This window comes from Cydia fagiglandana, chromosome 1 (assembly GCF_963556715.1).
Source record: "Cydia fagiglandana chromosome 1, ilCydFagi1.1, whole genome shotgun sequence".
In the NCBI taxonomy this organism is placed as follows: domain Eukaryota; kingdom Metazoa; phylum Arthropoda; class Insecta; order Lepidoptera; family Tortricidae; genus Cydia; species Cydia fagiglandana.
In genome coordinates, this window is record NC_085932.1 from 16433321 (window position 1) to 16450954 (window position 17634).

At 37.4% G+C, this 17634-nt stretch overlaps 3 protein-coding genes across 4 annotated transcripts; 1 reads left to right on the top strand and 2 right to left on the bottom strand.

Moving 5' to 3' along the window:
• Positions 1-211: 211 nt before the first annotated feature.
• Positions 212-8409, bottom strand: LOC134664997 (transcriptional protein SWT1). The gene is made up of 12 exons (XM_063521763.1): positions 8179-8409; positions 7862-8009; positions 6996-7705; positions 6283-6448; positions 5296-5454; positions 4414-4517; positions 3680-3865; positions 2637-2823; positions 2117-2315; positions 1454-1591; positions 872-1018; positions 212-526 (listed from the first exon to the last, which is right to left on the bottom strand). The coding sequence occupies exons 1-12, from the start codon at positions 8305-8307 to the stop codon at positions 442-444; spliced, it is 2358 nt and encodes a 785-aa protein (XP_063377833.1). The 5' UTR covers positions 8308-8409; the 3' UTR covers positions 212-441.
• Positions 8410-8542: 133 nt separating this feature from the next.
• LOC134665034 (acylglycerol kinase, mitochondrial) lies at positions 8543-10119 on the top strand. Of its 2 annotated transcripts, none has more exons than XM_063521818.1 (3): positions 8543-8749; positions 8833-9074; positions 9273-10119. In XM_063521818.1, the coding sequence occupies exons 1-3, from the start codon at positions 8640-8642 to the stop codon at positions 10091-10093; spliced, it is 1173 nt and encodes a 390-aa protein (XP_063377888.1). In that variant the 5' UTR covers positions 8543-8639; the 3' UTR covers positions 10094-10119. The 2 variants fall into 2 exon arrangements, with proteins under 2 accessions (XP_063377888.1, XP_063377879.1); XM_063521809.1 differs by having other exon boundaries at positions 8547-8749; positions 8833-9131.
• Positions 10120-10336: 217 nt separating this feature from the next.
• LOC134665014 (uncharacterized) lies at positions 10337-16537 on the bottom strand. Its single transcript, XM_063521787.1, has 7 exons — positions 13687-16537; positions 13504-13566; positions 12967-13303; positions 12198-12875; positions 11823-11977; positions 11006-11179; positions 10337-10702 (listed from the first exon to the last, which is right to left on the bottom strand). Exons 1-7 carry the CDS (start codon positions 16419-16421, stop codon positions 10555-10557), a joined length of 4290 nt encoding a protein of 1429 aa, XP_063377857.1. The 5' UTR covers positions 16422-16537; the 3' UTR covers positions 10337-10554.
• Positions 16538-17634: the final 1097 nt, after the last annotated feature.

The following is a 17634-nucleotide window of genomic DNA, read 5'->3' on the forward strand; positions in this document are numbered from 1 at the left end:
CCGCGGGCCGCCCTGGCTATTTTATATGTAATATTTGTCAATATACAATAACGACAATGTCTGATAAACAGAGCTCGGATAGGGTGAGCTATTTGCCTTAAGATATGACATAAGACATGTCAAATTATAAGGCAAATAGCTCACCCTATCCGAGCTCTGCTGATAAAGTCATAAATATTAACAAAGTGCGGCCCGCATCCACTTCGTTAACTGCTATGTGGCCCTTGGCTACTAAAAGGTTGCCGACCGCTGCTTTAAAGCAAAGCTCAACTCGCGTGCATTATATGAGATGTTTGAGAATGGCGTACCTACTATTCACACCCGTCAGATCTGGACGCACCTATACTGTTGCCTAGCTCCGGAGTATCCAAATAGCCCCCCAACGACGGCGACCTAACACGCTAGACGGAATATTCGAGTAACTGACCACGACATTAGGTTCTACTTGCTCGCGACGCGCTCCTTGCAGGTGTCGAGCAGCTCTTTCAGCTGCGCGAACTTCGTGTGAGCCTCTTCCAGCATGTTCCTGCGAAAATTGGGTTGTTGACACATGTTGCATTTTATAACTAAATCTAGTTAAATAGATAAAAAATGAGCAATTTATCACAATATTGTGGATATTAAAAAAAAAATGGAATGAATACAAAAATACAGCACCTGAAAGTTTCTAAATTTAAGCTTTTTTTTACTTCCAAATACGATACATAAGGATACCATTCGATTCCTCACATTATATCTAAAAAAAGATTGTATGGCAACTATATACATAAACGCAATATTTCGCCGACAAAAACGCAATTTTCTTGTTTAGTTCATACTTCAAGATGAACTCTCAGTGACCTTGACATAACGTTGACATGTGTCGACGTACCTGCACTTGATGCAGAATATCCTCAGGCTGTGCGTGTGGATCTGGCGGCTGTCGCGGCTTATGAGGTTCACCGAATCTTTGAACACCATCTCCAGGCGCGACACGTGCTCGTCCAAGCTCGGGTCTGAAGGGTCTATACTTAATGCGCTGAAAATAAAAGAAAATCTCGTTAATTTTTGAAAAATATTCTGTTACTCTATTTATGTCTCAGAAAATTAGTGAACGAGGAACGCAATTTAATTCTGTAAATTATAACATTGCCTAAAAGGTAAAGCATCATTGTTCAGGCATTTGTTATTCTTCTCAAATATTTCCTCAGATTTAATGTTAAAACCTACATATACCTATTTGTAGATGCGTCACGAAGTTCGTCTATAGCAGTCTTCCTTAAAAATTACCGAAAAGACTGACAATATTCGATGGTGGCAAACAGCCGCTCCACCAGCAGCCAGACGCCTGCAGTTCCAGAGGTTTCACAAGCACAATTATTACTACTGAAGTGCACCCTTGGAAACTCTGCTACCTAACTTAACATCAGCAAAGAGGTTAGCCGCAGGCAGTTGTATTTGTATGACGACTCACCCTTTGATGGCCATGGTGAGATAGTTGACCTGGTTGCTGAACATGGGCAGCTTGCTGGTGATCACGTCGAGGGGGTCATCCGTCGGCAGCTTGTCCTCTATGCTGTGCTCCACGCCCAAGCCCGTCGCCAACTTTGCACTGATAAGTTAAAGTCACCATAAAAGTAGTTGGAAAGACGAAAAATGAGTAACAATGAACGTGTTTTTCCTTCACAGACAAGCATCAACAATTAACATGATTATTCATCTTCTTATTTTTATTCCCTTAATTAGTGAAAAAATTAACCATCTACATCTATTTGTAAGTTTCTTTGCGAGAGAGAATACTCAAACGCTAACGACTTTCAGACTTTCAAACAAAATAGCCAAAGTATTTATTTTTGACTATTGTATTTTTTTGTTGTTTTCTTCTGATGAACCCATACCTAAATTAACTTTTTTAAATTTGGGCAGGTTATAAGTCAGACTCGTCGTTGTAGAATGTTCCCGATCCCAGGACGCCTCCCCAAACTATCCCCAAATGGCACATTGTGGGAAAAGCCATTTAGTGGGTACTTGGGTAGGCTCCTCCCTCCCCTTCTTCCTCAGTGGAAAAAACCGGTAGGTAAGAGTCCCACATACCCCCTCAAAATGGGCCAACTTCAGGCCCGGGGGTCAAACTCACCAGTAGCTAGAGAACACAGTCCAGATTCCCTCAAAGGCCTCTATAACGGGCAACTCTGGCCGAGGATCTCGTTTCTCCAGTCGCTCCACGGTCATCTTGGCTAGCTCCATGTATTCGGGGATTATCAGGCATTTACGAGCTATGTCCAGACAGAGCTCTTTGAAATTCGTTACTTCCGATTGTGACAGAGACTTCGGGTCTGTAAAGAAATTGATGGAAATTTGTTTTAGAAAAGCTGATAAATAAAAGCGCCACATGCACCATCCCACTAATCCGGGGTTAAGCGGTTAAACCGTTGACCAAGTGTCAAATTGTACTGGTACCCATGGTAACTCCAGGTTTAGCCGGTTAACCCCGGGTTAGTGGGATGGTGCAAGTGGCGCTAAGTAAACTTATTAAAAGTCGAAATTTCTATAGACAATTAAAAGAATAGAAATATAAAATCAAAAATCCTAACGGAATAATAATCTGACGGGACGTTTGGTCAAAAGTGCATATTAAGAGTGTTCATTTAGTGTACCTTTTCTTTCAATAGAAGCTAGAGAATTCTTCAAGTCAGTAATTAAATGTTCTATTCTTGGGAAGACCTCGTTGAAGACCGCCACCCAGTGCTTGAGCAAACACTGCAGCACATCTGCTAGCGTCCAAGGCGGCGGTTTGAAGAGAACATGCTTCCATAAATTGTTGTATTTCGCTCGCATTTCATTCTGAAAACATTCAATAAATGTAGGCTTTACGCGAGAATTGATGGATATTGAATTTTCTTCATTTTGAGCTCAAGACTCGCTCCACAGACTAGACAGGAACCGCATTATGAAGCGTTTACAAAGCGCACGTAGGTGTAATTATACTAGCACAACTGAGTTGTATTTTACATGAGTGAAACCATAACAATCGACATAGAAATAAGTGGTGGCTGTCATACTAAATTTGAACCGAAGCGGCGCTTTTATGTATGAGGTTACCTCGATTGTCTATTGTGTTCTATTTAGTAGTTGAGGTGAGGTGGTCTGTGGCACACTCAGACATACGAGTATATTGAGGCCGGCGGGTACCAGACCCGCATTGCACGGCCCCACACACGTCGTAGGGGGATCAAGCGTTTCTGATCCCCCCCTCATTTTAAGGGTGCCCTGGCGATAAGCCGGGGCTGCCCGAGGGCGCCGTCGTGGAATTATGACATCGACAATGCGCCCTAACGAACGGCAAAGAGGGTGAAACGCCGGAGCGGAGTGGGTTAGTGGCAGGGGTGCGAAACTCCTGACTTCGGCCAAACTCGGCTCCGCTCGGCTCAGCATTGCTCAGAGCAATTTTTAGGGTTGACACAACTTGACGTCCCTTTGCGTGCACGACCACAAATAAGATAATAGCTTGAATTTTGACAACCCTAAATAGCCATATATTAAAAAGGGACAGCATGATTCGACCCTGAACCGCTGCCAAACTTCGGTTTTGTAGGTAGTTTCCTTTCTGTACGGCAGTACTATTATTTATTCTGTGTTAGTGGGTAGGGCCATTGCTAGGAGAGGGGAAAGGAGGGTAAAGTGATACCACAGCTCCTACCTCGAGTATGTTGGCGAGCAGCTGGTGCATGGTGTCGCGGTGGCGCAGCACGGTGTGCGCGCGGTCCGGGTCGGGCGCCACCTGCGGCTTGCTCTCCAGGAGGGGCTTCAGCTCGCTCAGCCCTATACAACGCAGCCCGTTCACTACCGCCTTGTTGCATAGGTTCTTATCGTTTGATAGTAGGATCTGAAAGTGTGATGAAATTTGTTAAACTAATCTAATACCTTTAAAGTTTAAACGAGCCATTCTTGTTTATTTATATGTATATTTCGGGAATCTCGCAAACGGCCTTAACGATTTCGATGAAATTTGCTACATGGGGGTTTTCGGTGGCGATAAATCGATCTAGCTAGGTCTCATTTCTGGGAAAACGCGCATTGTTTAGTTTTCCTAGCAAAACTCGGTCTCCCAGATATTAGAAAACTTAACTGTGAAATAAATAAAAATCCACGATTATGGTTTAGCCTGGTCGCAGACATTCAGAATTTTCCGTATGGAATGACATGTGCAAGCGAGACAGCGCTATGCATTTGTAGAGTGACGTTCCGTTCCCACCTGTCATTCCGTACGGATTCCGAACGTCTGCGGCCAACCTTAAAATGGGCTACTCAAAAACTGCTACTGTTAGCACTTTCTGCTTGTTCTGATTATAAAAAGGCTCCCATACCTATCAATCATTTCCTAATAAGGAACCTATATCTTTTTATTCTATCACTATGAATGTAGGTACGTACCACAGATTTACCCCTCCCTGCTTGTTGTAACGCACAATTCAGTATTTCATCATCTGGAAGCTCACACGGATGTATATGTGAATTTGCGTCTCTAAGCGACTGTCCTGGAAAAGCAAAAAAAATCATGTAGGTACTCTTGTACAGTATACAAATCAGTATCACCAATCCATCTATTATGGCCATACTTAAAAGAGTCATTATAACTCAATCCTTTAAATCTATTGACAATTTTTTTATATAATAAAAAACCGGGCAATTGCGAGTCGGACTCGCGCACGAAGGGTTCCGAAACTTCCGAACCATAAAGCAAAAATAAAACGGAAAAAATGCAAAAAGAAAACGGTCACCCATCCACGTACTGACCACGCCCGACGTTGCTTAACTTTGGTCAAAAATCACGTTTGCTGTATGGGAGCCCCACTTAAATCTTTATTTTATTCTGTTTTTAGTATTTGTTGTTATAGCGGCAACAGAAATACATCATCTGTGAAAATTTCAACTGTCTAGCTATCACGGTTCGTGAGATACAGCCTGGTGACAGACAGACGGACAGACGGACGGACGGACAGCGAAGTCTTAGTAATAGGGTCCCGTTTTACCCTTTGGGTACGGAACCCTAAAAACTTGGAAAAATCATAGGTCATACTAGAAGAGGTTCCTTAACGCTTTTCCAGGCATAGTACGATATGTCGAACACGCGCCAATAGAATTTCAACTTTGGCATTCCGATTTAAGGTTCAAAATAGATTGCATTTTCGGGAAATGTGACTTGCCTTCAAATGAATCATCAAAGCTGGAATTAAATGGATTTTTTTGGGAAAATCTTGTAGATTGGTGCGGCCTGGAAAAGGGTTAAATTATATGTATTTCAATATATGATACCTTTTATCCTATTATTTTCCGGCAGTGATTTGTAAAGGTAGTCCATAGCGGCCCTCGCGCGTTTGCAAATGGCGCCGTTACCGTTGTTGTTGTCTTTCAGTCTATCCAGCTCATTGATCACCCGCCAGGGAACTAGGAGCGTTGGCTGTTCCTTGTAACCTGAGGGTGGAGACAATAGGTAATGTAGTAGTAGTAGTAGTAGTAGTAGTAGTAGTAGTAAACTCTTTATTGTACAAAAAGACATATTAAAGTTTTCTGTAAGTTTTCCTAATAAATAAAATAAATAAAATAAAATAAAAATAATATACAATTAGTAAGAAGTACAAAGGCCTTTGAGGGATCAATATTGTAACATAACTTGGTAATATGTTAGTCAGCCAAGTACGTGGATAATTTACTTATATTTTTATGAGCTGTTTGTTCGAACTTAGACTAATTCCGTACATGGCGGGAAGAAGTTGATAACTCGAGATATTCTACCGAAGAAATTTGAACTTAAAATAAAATTACATAAGGTTCAAATTTCTTCAATTTTTTCACGCCAGATATCAACTTCCCGCCATGTACGGAATTACCAAAAGTCTATTGATTGCGATGAAATCAAAATTTGACATACCTAGTTACAATCTTCGGAACATAAAAACAAATATAATTATCATTCACACATCAGATGACTGTATATGACACCGTAAGATTGTGAACCCGTTAGTTTATAATCTAACGTAGGTTAGGTTAGATTATAATCTCCCTGCTGTCAGTTTATAATCTAACTAGCGATATTATAAACTGACAAGTGTTTACAATTTTACGGTGACATATACATTCTATAGAATAAAAACTATGGAACTATTTTAAAAGACCCAGGGAGAGGCCATACAATATGACAAAATCTCATTATAAATTTATTAATCAGTAATTCCCACACTGTTATAAAACTATTATGGTGGTGTTGTAAACTGGAAATAGCTCTTATGACTTTTACCTTACCTTTTATGTGTGAATTGAGAACATTCTTAATAACATCTAATTCATGGATAAAAATATTTGTGTCAACAACTAGCACAACATCTTCTGTCTCATTTCCTGTACTGTGATTTGGTATTTTAGGAGGAGGCTCATATTGGATAACTGGTGTGGGGGGTGGGCTCTTGATCTGTAAGTTATAAAAACAATATTAAAATATGCAGGGATATTCTATACAAAACAATGACATAGTGATTCACCAAAATGTATCACACAGATTTTTTTTTCGCGATTTTGGGGTTGGCCTTATAGTAAAAGACCTATCGCTCTGTAATCTGTATCTTAATCACATAAAAAAAAATAGCAACTTGTTTGCTGCTCATTTTTACTCCCCAGGCAAAAAGAGGGGTATATTAGTTAACACTTTGGAAGCCACGCCTATTGTACGCGGTGCATCATGAACCTTATCAGAATGTACGAAAGTTGAAATTGGTCTGTCGCCGCGTGCGTCAGTTGACGTCTTTGGAGGTCAAAGCAGCATTGCAGCTATCAGAGATGAACCATTTTTTTATAATCATAAGTCTATAAGATGGTTCTTAGCAGTGTTTGGTGGAAATGAGTCAAGAGTTATTATTTATTTATTTGTTATTATTGTTCTGCTTTATTTTAATATAATACTCAGGTGAATTTAATACATCAAAATGTGCTCAATAAGTAATAACTAAAATCATACTAACCTCTTTACAATCAACCTCCATAGCTTCTTCAGGGAATACAATATCATCCAAACAATCTTCCATTTCATTAATAGCTTCATTACTTAAATCATTTCTAAGTGTTTCCAGCCGTTCCTTTGCACTAGAAAATGTCTTCACAGGCACCACAGGTTCATCTTTCATTTTGTAACTTAATTTAGACTTAATAGCCGACATCAACTTACTAGCTTCAGAAAACTGTGGAGGCGTTGCTGGATGCTTCATGAATGGGTAATCCGCTGTTTGATTACAGATGCCCTGTTCAATATCTGCAAAAGTGTCCTTTTGCACAGACTTATTATTATACTCCTCAGGTAATTGAGCCTTCATGGATGATAATATTTTGTTAGCTGCTAGAAACTGTGAAGGTGACGGAATAGACTGTAAACTATCGCTGCCAGGTGAATGAGTGGTTGGACATTTTGCTTCGCTGATTGGACTTTTTAATTCTGGAACTTTATGATGTGTTTCAGTTTGTGGTATTACTTTAGGACTTATTCTCGGGGCTTTAGGTTTAGGGGTGGAGTCTAAACTTTCATGAAGAGCTTCTGATGCTAGTTGGGCCCTTAATTTAGCAAGTCTTGAATTGGCTGAGGATTTTCCAGAAGAGTTGCTTGATCTGCTCGGTAATGGTTTTACAGGGGTCTTTTTTATGCTGGAATTGAGTTTTTCAGGTGTGTGCACAGGTGTTGCTAAAAAACATACAATCACTTAAGTTTTCAAAATAAAGGTTGCAAGTAAGAACTATTTTACGGATATTTTTATTTCTTGCCATGCACCTTTTTGCTGCGTATTATTAGCCTGAAACCAAATTCTTATAAGCCTGAAATGCAACATCTAAAACAAACCTTGCTTTTGCTTTTTCTTTGGAGTCTCTGTGTTACTATCACTTTTCCTCTTCAAGTATTTTCTAGCGGATTCTTCTTTTTGGATTTTTTCCTGTTTTTCCTTCTGCTTTTTACTCTTTTTCTTACTTTTATCATGTTCAACTTCAGCCTTGAAAAAAGGTATATAATGTATTGATCAATTTTGCTTATATAGATCTAAATAATAGTTTGAAGAAGGTTGAAGTGTGTCTCAGATTTTAATACAAACAGGCAATGTTAATATATTTATAAACATTTGTATTGTAAACAAGAATTATCTATAAAATTGCGAAACATACCTGTGGTTGACTCCAAGAAGATCTGCCTGTTTTCTTATGAAAGTAATACTTCCTTCCTGGTATTGATTTTGACTTACATAATACCCAACCGTCGGGTAACTTTCCTCCATCCTTTTTGTCTGAATTCATAGCGAATTACATTAAATTTACTAATTTACATTCGTGAAAAATTGAGAAATTCTAATTTACGTTTTGTTGTCTATGATGCTTTATGTTTTGATTCCTAGCGATGCAGATGAAGCGTTTTGATACATTATAAAGCTAAGTATACACTTTTCGCACCATACCATAGCTAGAAATGGCTGCGTTCATAGATCGAATCCTTACATGTCAAGCTGACATTACTAGAAAACAGCTGATTAACCTAAAAACATTAGTTATAAAATGGAATTCCACAGAAATGAACAATGTTATTTGAAATGTGAGCCATACTAAGTAATACAAGATTCCCGCATATAACGATGGAGAAAATTGTTAAGTTTAGTACTACCATTCGGAACAATTGGAAAAAATCTGTCGTAGGGGCTTGCGCATTGGCTTATGGAGCCTCGGTAGCAAAGGAAAAATACGAGTAAGATTCTGTTAGATTCCAAAGTCTGGTTGAATACATTAGGTGTTTTGTTATTATACTCAAATGTGTAATATTTCTTGCAGCATTAATATTCTTATGAGAGCTGCATGCAAGGAAGCGGCTCTATATGGAGATGCATTAATACCAATGGAGCGTAATCCTACCGTTGTAACTGTGATCCTCAATCCCGTCGCCAATAAGAGATCAGCTAAAAAGGACTTTGAGAAATATTGTGAACCACTACTGCACCTTGCCGGTTTGCAAGTTGATGTTGTGCAAACGGCTTCAGAGGGGAATGCAAAGGAAATCGTGGAGACCTTGAAAGGTACAGAGGCAATCATTGTAGCAGGTGGTGATGGGACTTTATCAGAGACAGTTACAGGTAATTAAGAATGGTATTCACAACATACTGTGGCAGTCTTCACACAGGCACCACAAACAGATGTTATATGAAGGTTATATTTGAAGAATTTGTTTGTCTCCGGTTGAAGTTAATAATGAATTATGTATGTTTACATTTTAGGTCTCCTCCGCAGAAATGATGAAGCCAATCGTTTTCCACTTGGAGTCCTTCCTCTTGGCCGCACAAACAAGCTTGGAAACAGCTTGTTTCCTGGTGGATCAGACAATGTGGAAAAAGTCAAACAGCTTATTGATGCTTCAATGGCTATAATCAGAGGCAAAACGGAATGGAAAGATGCTCTCAAAATAGAACAGATCACAGATGGGGAGGAAACCCCAAGACCAATTTTTGCCATGAGTTCTATAGAATGGGGGGCTTTTAGAGACACAATGGCCAAGAAAGATAAATACTGGTTTACTGCAGGTTTAAGAGAATATGCCACATTTCTTTTTAATGGTTATAAGGACTCTATTACTTGGAATTGCAGTGGCACATTGAAATACACGCCACCTTGTGCTGGATGTGCTAATTGTGTGCAAAAAAAGCCTGAACCTAAAAAGAAATGGTCATTCTTTATTCCCAGCACGCAAGCTGCAAATGTAGGCCCAAAAGAGATTAATCCAGAATGCATAAAAACAGAGGAGTTGTGTTTTAAGACAGCAGAGTTTAAAATAGAAACGCCTGCAGAGAAGCAGGAGAAACCCTCTTTAAAAATAATATTGGGGAAGAGCAGCTATTCATACGCACAATTTGTTAGCGAAGGTTGGGACAGATTGAAAAACAAGCCAGAGGGCAAAGAAGTTATTTCTGCTCGAACTGTGGAACTTTTGCCTCAGGATCCTGGCAAAGAGGTCACCATAGAGATTGACAAGGAAGAATTTGAGTTAAAACCAGTTAAAGTTACAATACTGCCGAAAATTGTTAAATTATTTTGTCTATAATAAATGGTTAAATGAAACCTGGTTTCTATATATTTTATTTGGCTTTTTGAACAATTGCCAAAATGAGACATGAAGAGCTTCTAATAAGCTATCCAGTTAAAATGCAAGAAATTATCTTCCTCTATCAGTATCAGAATATGTATAAGAATAGGAAATAAAGTAAAACGATATTTAGAACACAAACCAATATATTTCTTACCTCAAAAAACGAACAATTGTGTGACATCATGCCAACGACCAAACTGCAGTTATTTTAACCTGTTATCTCCTTAACAGTTGTCATATTTATTAGGTAGCGGGAATCAACCTCGAGTTCTAATAGCTCTATGGACGCTACCTCAGGTAACCTTTCATATTAAAAGGCCGGCCGTTAAATCCATTTTTTGCATACCGCAAAAAATTTTATATGTATGGAAAACTTCACCACAGTGTTTCAGTACTTTTATATTAAATAATTGGCATCACAGGAAATTTTGCCTCGCATACTCCCACACAAATATGGCGGCAGTGACGTGCACGTTGAGAGACCTCACGAAGCCCTGTTGCGGTATTTCCACGCAGAAATCCATCATCGGTAGTAGATCACATGGGATGCCCTCTTTTTCGTGTCTAAAAGAAACAAAATAAATGTTTTCGTATTATTTCTAAAAAATAAGGAAAACAATTTAGAAGTTATTCACCAGTTAACACCATAAAGTTAAAGTTTGATGTATCAAACAATATGACCATCAGATCCTCTAAACGAAACTAAAAAAAAAATCCAGGTTGTGCGTATTCAAAGTTATCATCATTTCATAATTTTTTGTACCCCGCCATACATTCCGAGCATAGCAGTCGACTACGGTATGTACATACTTATACACGTGATCTGCTTTATATCAACGTAAAAATAGGACTTAATAAAAAACTTACCCTAAGAGGAGTAATGTTTTTCTGGGAAACTTGAACGATTGTAACTGACAACTGGAGGAGGTCTGTTCAGCTGCTACTACGGAGTATCCCTTGGACTTCTTCCGAATAAGGTACTCCTTGAGGGGGGCACCAGGCCGCACTTCTTCGATGTCGACCCATCGCTCCGCCGACACACTGGAAAACGTTGGAACATTAGCGTTCAAAACACCTATTTCTAGACAAACTTCATTTAAATACTAGTAGTTCGCCCAAACTGTAGAATCCCCGCTGGAAGTGGCGATATATTCCCAGGTGAGTACTTTGCCGTAGCTTGTTTTTATCTAACGTTACCTATAACAACAACCCACCTAGTAGGTTGTCTGGCATCTGAGCAAAAGTTTCGAACGGCCACTAGGCAGTTTCCTGGGAATGAATGAGTTAAGCAGACCGTTAATAAATATATACGACTAATACCACAGAGAGTTATAGAGAGAACTGGACCCTGAGGCAACCCAGTATTGATAACCACAATATCACACCAATCACCGCCAACTAGGTAAGATCGGTTTCTCAGCAAAACTAGTGATTCCATACGCAAAAAGCATGTTTGCAGAAGTTATGCCAAACCGTATCGAAGGCCTTAGAAGTGTCAAGAGATACAGTGATGGCCTCATCATGCCTTTCAATGTTCTAACCCCAGAAATGTCAAGGTTGCAAGTGGTACGCAAACTCGGTTATTATAAGTGTTCAGGCAACCCAAAGAACTATCCAAGGACTGTCCTCAATATAAGTGATAACAGGTATACCTGTAGGTGTTATTTTTTAACTTATATCTTACCTCAGTCCCTGAAACTGCTTATCCTGTAAATGTCGCAAACTATCCACGACGTAGGTTTTTACGCCGAATACTTCACTGGTGCGAGCCATGCCTCCCAAATTCGGTAATTTGTCGATAAGAGATGCCACCACAATCAAGTCACTAGGGCTTTCTCTCTGAAATTGCAGATTTTTTATATAGCGGGTTCAATTTTAGTGAGAATTAACTTTATAATATAACTAGCTTCTACCTACGTTTTAAAAGTTAGATAGATTAGAATTCGTACCAAGATCTCATGTCACATTTACTGGCGATTAAAATAATTACGCTCATTATAGTGTATCCTATTGAGCAACAAGATTGATTCTACTTACAAATAAATTCTTCATTACTTACCTTTTTATTGATTTCATAAACATCTATATCACTCATGTTTTTCCAAGGCACATATTTCTTCTGGATTGTTCCTACTTCTGCATTCACGGCAACTTCGTTGACCTCCGCATTCTTCGACAATTTCAGATTGAGTACCTCATCGTCAGATATGCTACTTGCTTTCCATTCCTTTCTAAAGTCATCATCATACTTTTCTTCCAATAAAAGATTTTTTACATTATCTAAAACAGTTCTTACGTAGTCCAAATCGACATTTTCGTTATTACTGACTTCGCAGTATCTCGGCACAAAATAATATATAAAACAAGGCGTCAAATTTCTGACTATATCAAACTCATTGGCAAAATAATCATTTTGAAGCTTTAGAAAGTTTTTGTCTTTCCGACTTTCGGTGAACGTATTTTCGATGATATTGAATACGTACCCGTATTCTTGGGGTTTATTGCTGCAGAGTTGGTAAAGTTTCGAAGCAAGATATTGAGACAGGAGGCGTATACTGAACACTTGACCCATAGTGTGAGACAACAGGGTCGCCATGACAAACTCGAACTCTCCTGACTTACACGTGCTGTTTGATATTTTGTGTTTTAAAATCCAGTACAGAATCATTAGTTGGGATGTGAGCGGAATTTTCTTGGATTGAAGGATACTGAGTACCTCTTGGTCCATTTTAGGTTGCTAAAATAAAATATTATATACTTGTTACACTCATGAATCTCATGATCATACATTACAAACGGCATCACAAAGTGATAGACTACAGGCTTACCTTCATGTATAAATGCAAGGCGGTATACCACTCCAAACAAATCCTAACGCTTGGTTGATGAGGCATCCGTCCCAGCAAGTTCATGCACCAATCAGCTATTTTAGTGAAATCGACGCCTTTCGGTTTCGACACCAATATCAACAATAAATGCTGCACGGCGTTCATCAGAGTCCTATGTGGCTGGGAATGGCCGTGGTACATGCATTTATTTACCAGCACCTTGTTAATTTTCTCCATGATCAAGTCCGAAACTACTCTGATAATTTGAGGATCTGAGATCTTGCAAAGAATTATAATCAGGTTAAATTGTATTTGGAAGTTGAAATGTATACCCGTCCTGCAAGAAGAAAATATTTAATAAATTAGAATATCTTAATTTCAAAGAGAAGATTTTCAGGAACTGGTATTGTTTAAACAACACATCTAATACGTAATCGTAATGTTTAGTTTGAGTAGGTAGGTACCTATGCCTACTCTTAGTTCTCCCAAATCAACGAGGATTTAAAATAAATAACTACACTAAGCAAATAAACTTACTCATCTTGATTCACTGCATATTCCGGATTATGGAGAATGTCCACGGCGACGTTTTCAGCAATCCTAAATTCAGAAACCATTAGTGAATATGAATAGGTACCTGACAAATTAATAGTAAACCGCCATTTCTCTTTTTTTATTGAATCTTATTTCTTTTCATATTACACCTATGTAGGTACTCACCTTTGGTCTTTCCGCGGTACTGGTGAAAACAGCAACATCTCACATAATACATAAACTATCTGACCATAGTCAGAATTAATATCTTTAGAGTTTAATGTCCTTACTAAAAAGTAAAGTGGTGTATTTTTCATTGGGCCATATTCGACGACTTTATTACAATAGAAAAGAATGGTGTTATTGTAAGTTGCATTCTTTAAAAGAACATCTTGAGTTATCAAGTCAATAAACTCTTTCATGCATGGTGCATACTGGTTATTAGATTTGAGTTCTTCTATTTCCCTCCACGCATTATGAATGAATTGCGTTACGTTAAAATTGTCTGTTTCTTCTGCTAAAAGTGGTAACAATTTATTTACAATCCTCAATGTCCACTTGAGACAACCATATCCACCACACTCAATAACATTTTCTACAAACTGATCTATTTCTTTCAAATTTCTTTTAGCGTCATTTTCATCTTCAATCAAATAATGTATGGTTTCACAGGATTTTTCGTAAATCGTGTTTTTTAATCTGCCATTACTTTCCTTACTTTTATTATCACCAAATTCAAATTTTGTTACTATTTCTAAGATTCCCTTAAGATCGAACATTTCATGTTTGTAATTACTTTTCAGTAGCAAATTGTTAGCCATATTTGCTACAATAAATGTACACAATACCTTACTATTCAAGTCAGATCCTTTGTTTTTTAATACTAAAACTGAGGTTTTGTACAGCTGTAGTAAAATATCTTTTAAATCATCTTTATCCTCATTTTGTAATAATGAATTCAATTCTTTAAAAAACAGTTTTGTTTCATCTATTGTTAATATGACCTCATTTACAATTAAAGTCATAACATACTGTAATATTACCTTTATATCCTTAGCTATCATTGAATTGATAGTTTCTCTGGTTTTATTTTCTTTGCCAACAGTTTTTCTGTAGAGATGTGAAATATAAATTGCTTCATTGAAGCATTCAATTTTATTTGAATACTGTCTGTTAGCAATATCATTTATTCTTGAGATTTTTTCATTAATTATTTCAAGAAATAATGGTAAATCTTCGTAATGGTTATCAAGGTACAATAATCCCAATTCAACATTCAAATGTGAATCACCCACTAGTTTGAAAAACGAGATTTTATTGTCATGTATTGAAAGTTTATTTTTTATACCTAATAATAGAGGGTTCTTCTTCTTGGCCTCATTTGACATTAAATCAAATTTAAATGCAGAGTATATGTTTGCGTAATCTTGCCACTTAAATCCTGTGCATGATTTTCCAACAAAATGGGATATATTTGTTTGTATAGCTTTTCTAGCAGCCAAATTATTACAAGGTATTTTAAGTAGCTCATTAATAATCTCGGTTACTCTATCAGGGGGCATTGCCTTAGTAACATCTTCAATATGTAGCTCAGCTAATATGCGACTTAGATAAAAGAATGGTACAGGTGACCATTTCAGTAAAGGCATTGCTTCAAAAACATAACAAAATGTATTTAAGTCTTTTGTTTTCTCTGCTAGCTTAAAATTCAGTTTTTCATATTCTTCTGGATGGTCATACAAGTTCAAATCATTTAGGGCCTCTAAAAGAGTATATGCTTCTTTAGTATTGTTGATCTTTACATCCAGTCTATACTCAATACATTTGAGCCTAACTTGAGCATTATCATGTTTTAGACCCATATTAAACACGCAGTTCAACCAATGATTGCCAATGTCATTAAGTTTTGCAAATAATTGTAGAGAGGGCAGGACTATATTACTCTGCTTTTCCTCTAAGCTATCTATTAATATAAAATAGTTGTTCCACATTTGTTTCATGCTGTTCTGATCTTTCATTTTCCATGAAAATAAAACTGTTTCTCCTGATTTGACCTCAACATTTGTCTTCATATTACAGATACAATCTATGGACCGTTTCATCAAATAAACTGAGAGTTTGTGTAAAATTGCATCATTTGACCTCAATCCATACAATATCACATTCCAGAATTCTGAATGATGAACTATTTCTGATTCATATTTTAGTTTTCCTTTGTTGTCAACTGTTGGCAAGTAGAAGTTTGATAAACAACTTAAAACTTTTAGAGAGGTTTGCTTTGACTCATTCTTCAACTGTTGCAAATAATTCCATATTCTGTCTAGTATAGCATACCCAGTAACAGCCTCAAAGAATCTTGGCACAGTATTTGTCAAGAAATAGGTTTTAAGTTTTTCATTATTACTCAGCAGAATATTTTCTAAAGGTGTTTCCAGGAAAGGTAAATAGAGTTTTTCATTATTTTCAATAACTGCATCAAGTATACTATCACAGAGCTTTAAATATAAATCAAGCCTAAGTAATGTACAGTTTTCAAAGTTATCTTCTGTGCTGAAATTGAAGTTTGAAGGGCTCAAGTCCAAGTTAGACAGTATTTGCTGCAATAAATGCTCTGATTTGCTTGTTATGGAAGTTGGATTCAAATTTAGTACAATATTCGTTATTTTGCACACACTTTCAATAGTCTCGTCTTTAACATATTTTATTAACTTTGCAACAAAGTCACTTTCCAAGTCGTTCTCGCAATCTGTCTCCTCCTTGTTATTTATAAGTTGCTTGTATTGTAAAAGTTGAATTGCCCAAGTCAGATGTTTTTTGGAGTGATCGTCTCTTACCATGATTGTTTTAAGACGCTCGTCGACTAATTCTTCGTCTAAATCCAGCAAATCCATAAAGGACAACACTTCGTCGCCGGTATTCATTTTGACGATATTTCTTGCCTTAATATATTACTCTTATAGAACTCTCATGTCCGTAAAAATTTTATCGGTGTAGAAATAACATTTTGATATGTTTATCGAGTGTTTACTCCTGAATATTTCACTTTTTATCAGTTTCAAAATATAGAACATCTGTGACAAACTAAACTACAAGCGCCACGCGGATTTGACGTTGACGTTGAATTAATATTGCCAGCGTATGCATGGTCAAAACAGGAAAAAAATAAAATTCGATAAAAATTTTTGAAACTGAGTCAGTCGGGAGGTCGGGAGACACTTCTCGGGCAATCTCGGCTTCATTCGGCTCAGCATTGCTCCGATAAATTATTAGGGTTGACACAACTTGACGTCCCTAACGTCCCTTTGCGTGGACGATCACATATAAGATAATGACTTGAATTTTGACAACCCTAAATAGCCGAAAGGGATAGTGCCATAAGTTAGAAAGGGATATCACGATACGACCCTGAATCGCTGTCAAACTTCGGTTTTGTAGGAAGTGTCCTTTCCGTACAGTAGTACTATTACTTATTCTGTGCCTGAGTACTAAGATTGGTATTCCATTCCACCTGTCCAATTTCTTTGTCCGATGTGTATTTTGTCTCACATTTTGCTTAATAAAAGAGTGAGACGCAATTACATTGCACCAAGTTATTGGACATAAGTACATATGGAATACCACCTTCAGACAGGTTTGGGTTCTTTTATGCAGGGTTGGCCAGGTAACGTCTCATTTCAAACATAGAGAGAATCAGACTGTCTTCGTCTGACGCTAGTATGTACTAACAACTAAAAAAAGGGACGAGCACCTAAACTGCAAAACGTAATTCAAGACCAAAAAATGTAAGACAATGATGACTGCAATAATTTATTTGTCAAATAGTAAATTCATTTTTGTAAATTTTATTATCACTCAAAGATAATTTATTTTTCTGGTAATTTTACTCCAACTATTTAAAAAAAGTACTTTTATTTATTTATTTTTACATAAATAAAAGACGTGCTAGTAAAAAGTGGCAACATTGTCTTACTTTTTTGGTCTTGAATTACGTTTTGTAGTTTAGGAATAGTTTTTTTAGCAATGCCATGAATATCGAATATTCGACCACACCACACTCTATTCCAGCAGCCCAAAATTCGGTAAAACATACATTTTGAGTAACATATATTACGAAAACAAAGGTCAATATTTGGT

Excerpts from the sequence above, each read along its gene's own strand:
- LOC134665014 (XM_063521787.1), bottom strand. The coding sequence starts at position 16,421 with ATGAATACCGGCGACGAAGTGTTGTCCTTTATGGATTTGCTGGATTTA. Across the intron at positions 11,978-12,197 it reads TTTATGAAATCAATAAAAAG|AGAGAAAGCCCTAGTGACTT; the intron begins GTAAGTAATGAA and ends CTGCAATTTCAG. Across the intron at positions 11,180-11,822 it reads AAGCAGTTTCAGGGACTGAG|TGTGTCGGCGGAGCGATGGG; the intron begins GTAAGATATAAG and ends AACGTTTTCCAG.
- LOC134664997 (XM_063521763.1), bottom strand. The coding sequence starts at position 8,307 with ATGAATTCAGACAAAAAGGATGGAGGAAAGTTACCCGACGGTTGGGTA. Across the intron at positions 6,449-6,995 it reads TGGAGGTTGATTGTAAAGAG|ATCAAGAGCCCACCCCCCAC; the intron begins GTTAGTATGATT and ends TATAACTTACAG. Across the intron at positions 5,455-6,282 it reads TCTCAATTCACACATAAAAG|GTTACAAGGAACAGCCAACG; the intron begins GTAAGGTAAAAG and ends CTCCACCCTCAG.
- LOC134665034 (XM_063521809.1), top strand. The coding sequence starts at position 8,640 with ATGGAGAAAATTGTTAAGTTTAGTACTACCATTCGGAACAATTGGAAA. Across the intron at positions 8,750-8,832 it reads GTAGCAAAGGAAAAATACGA|CATTAATATTCTTATGAGAG; the intron begins GTAAGATTCTGT and ends TATTTCTTGCAG. Across the intron at positions 9,132-9,272 it reads TTTATCAGAGACAGTTACAG|GTCTCCTCCGCAGAAATGAT; the intron begins GTAATTAAGAAT and ends TTTACATTTTAG.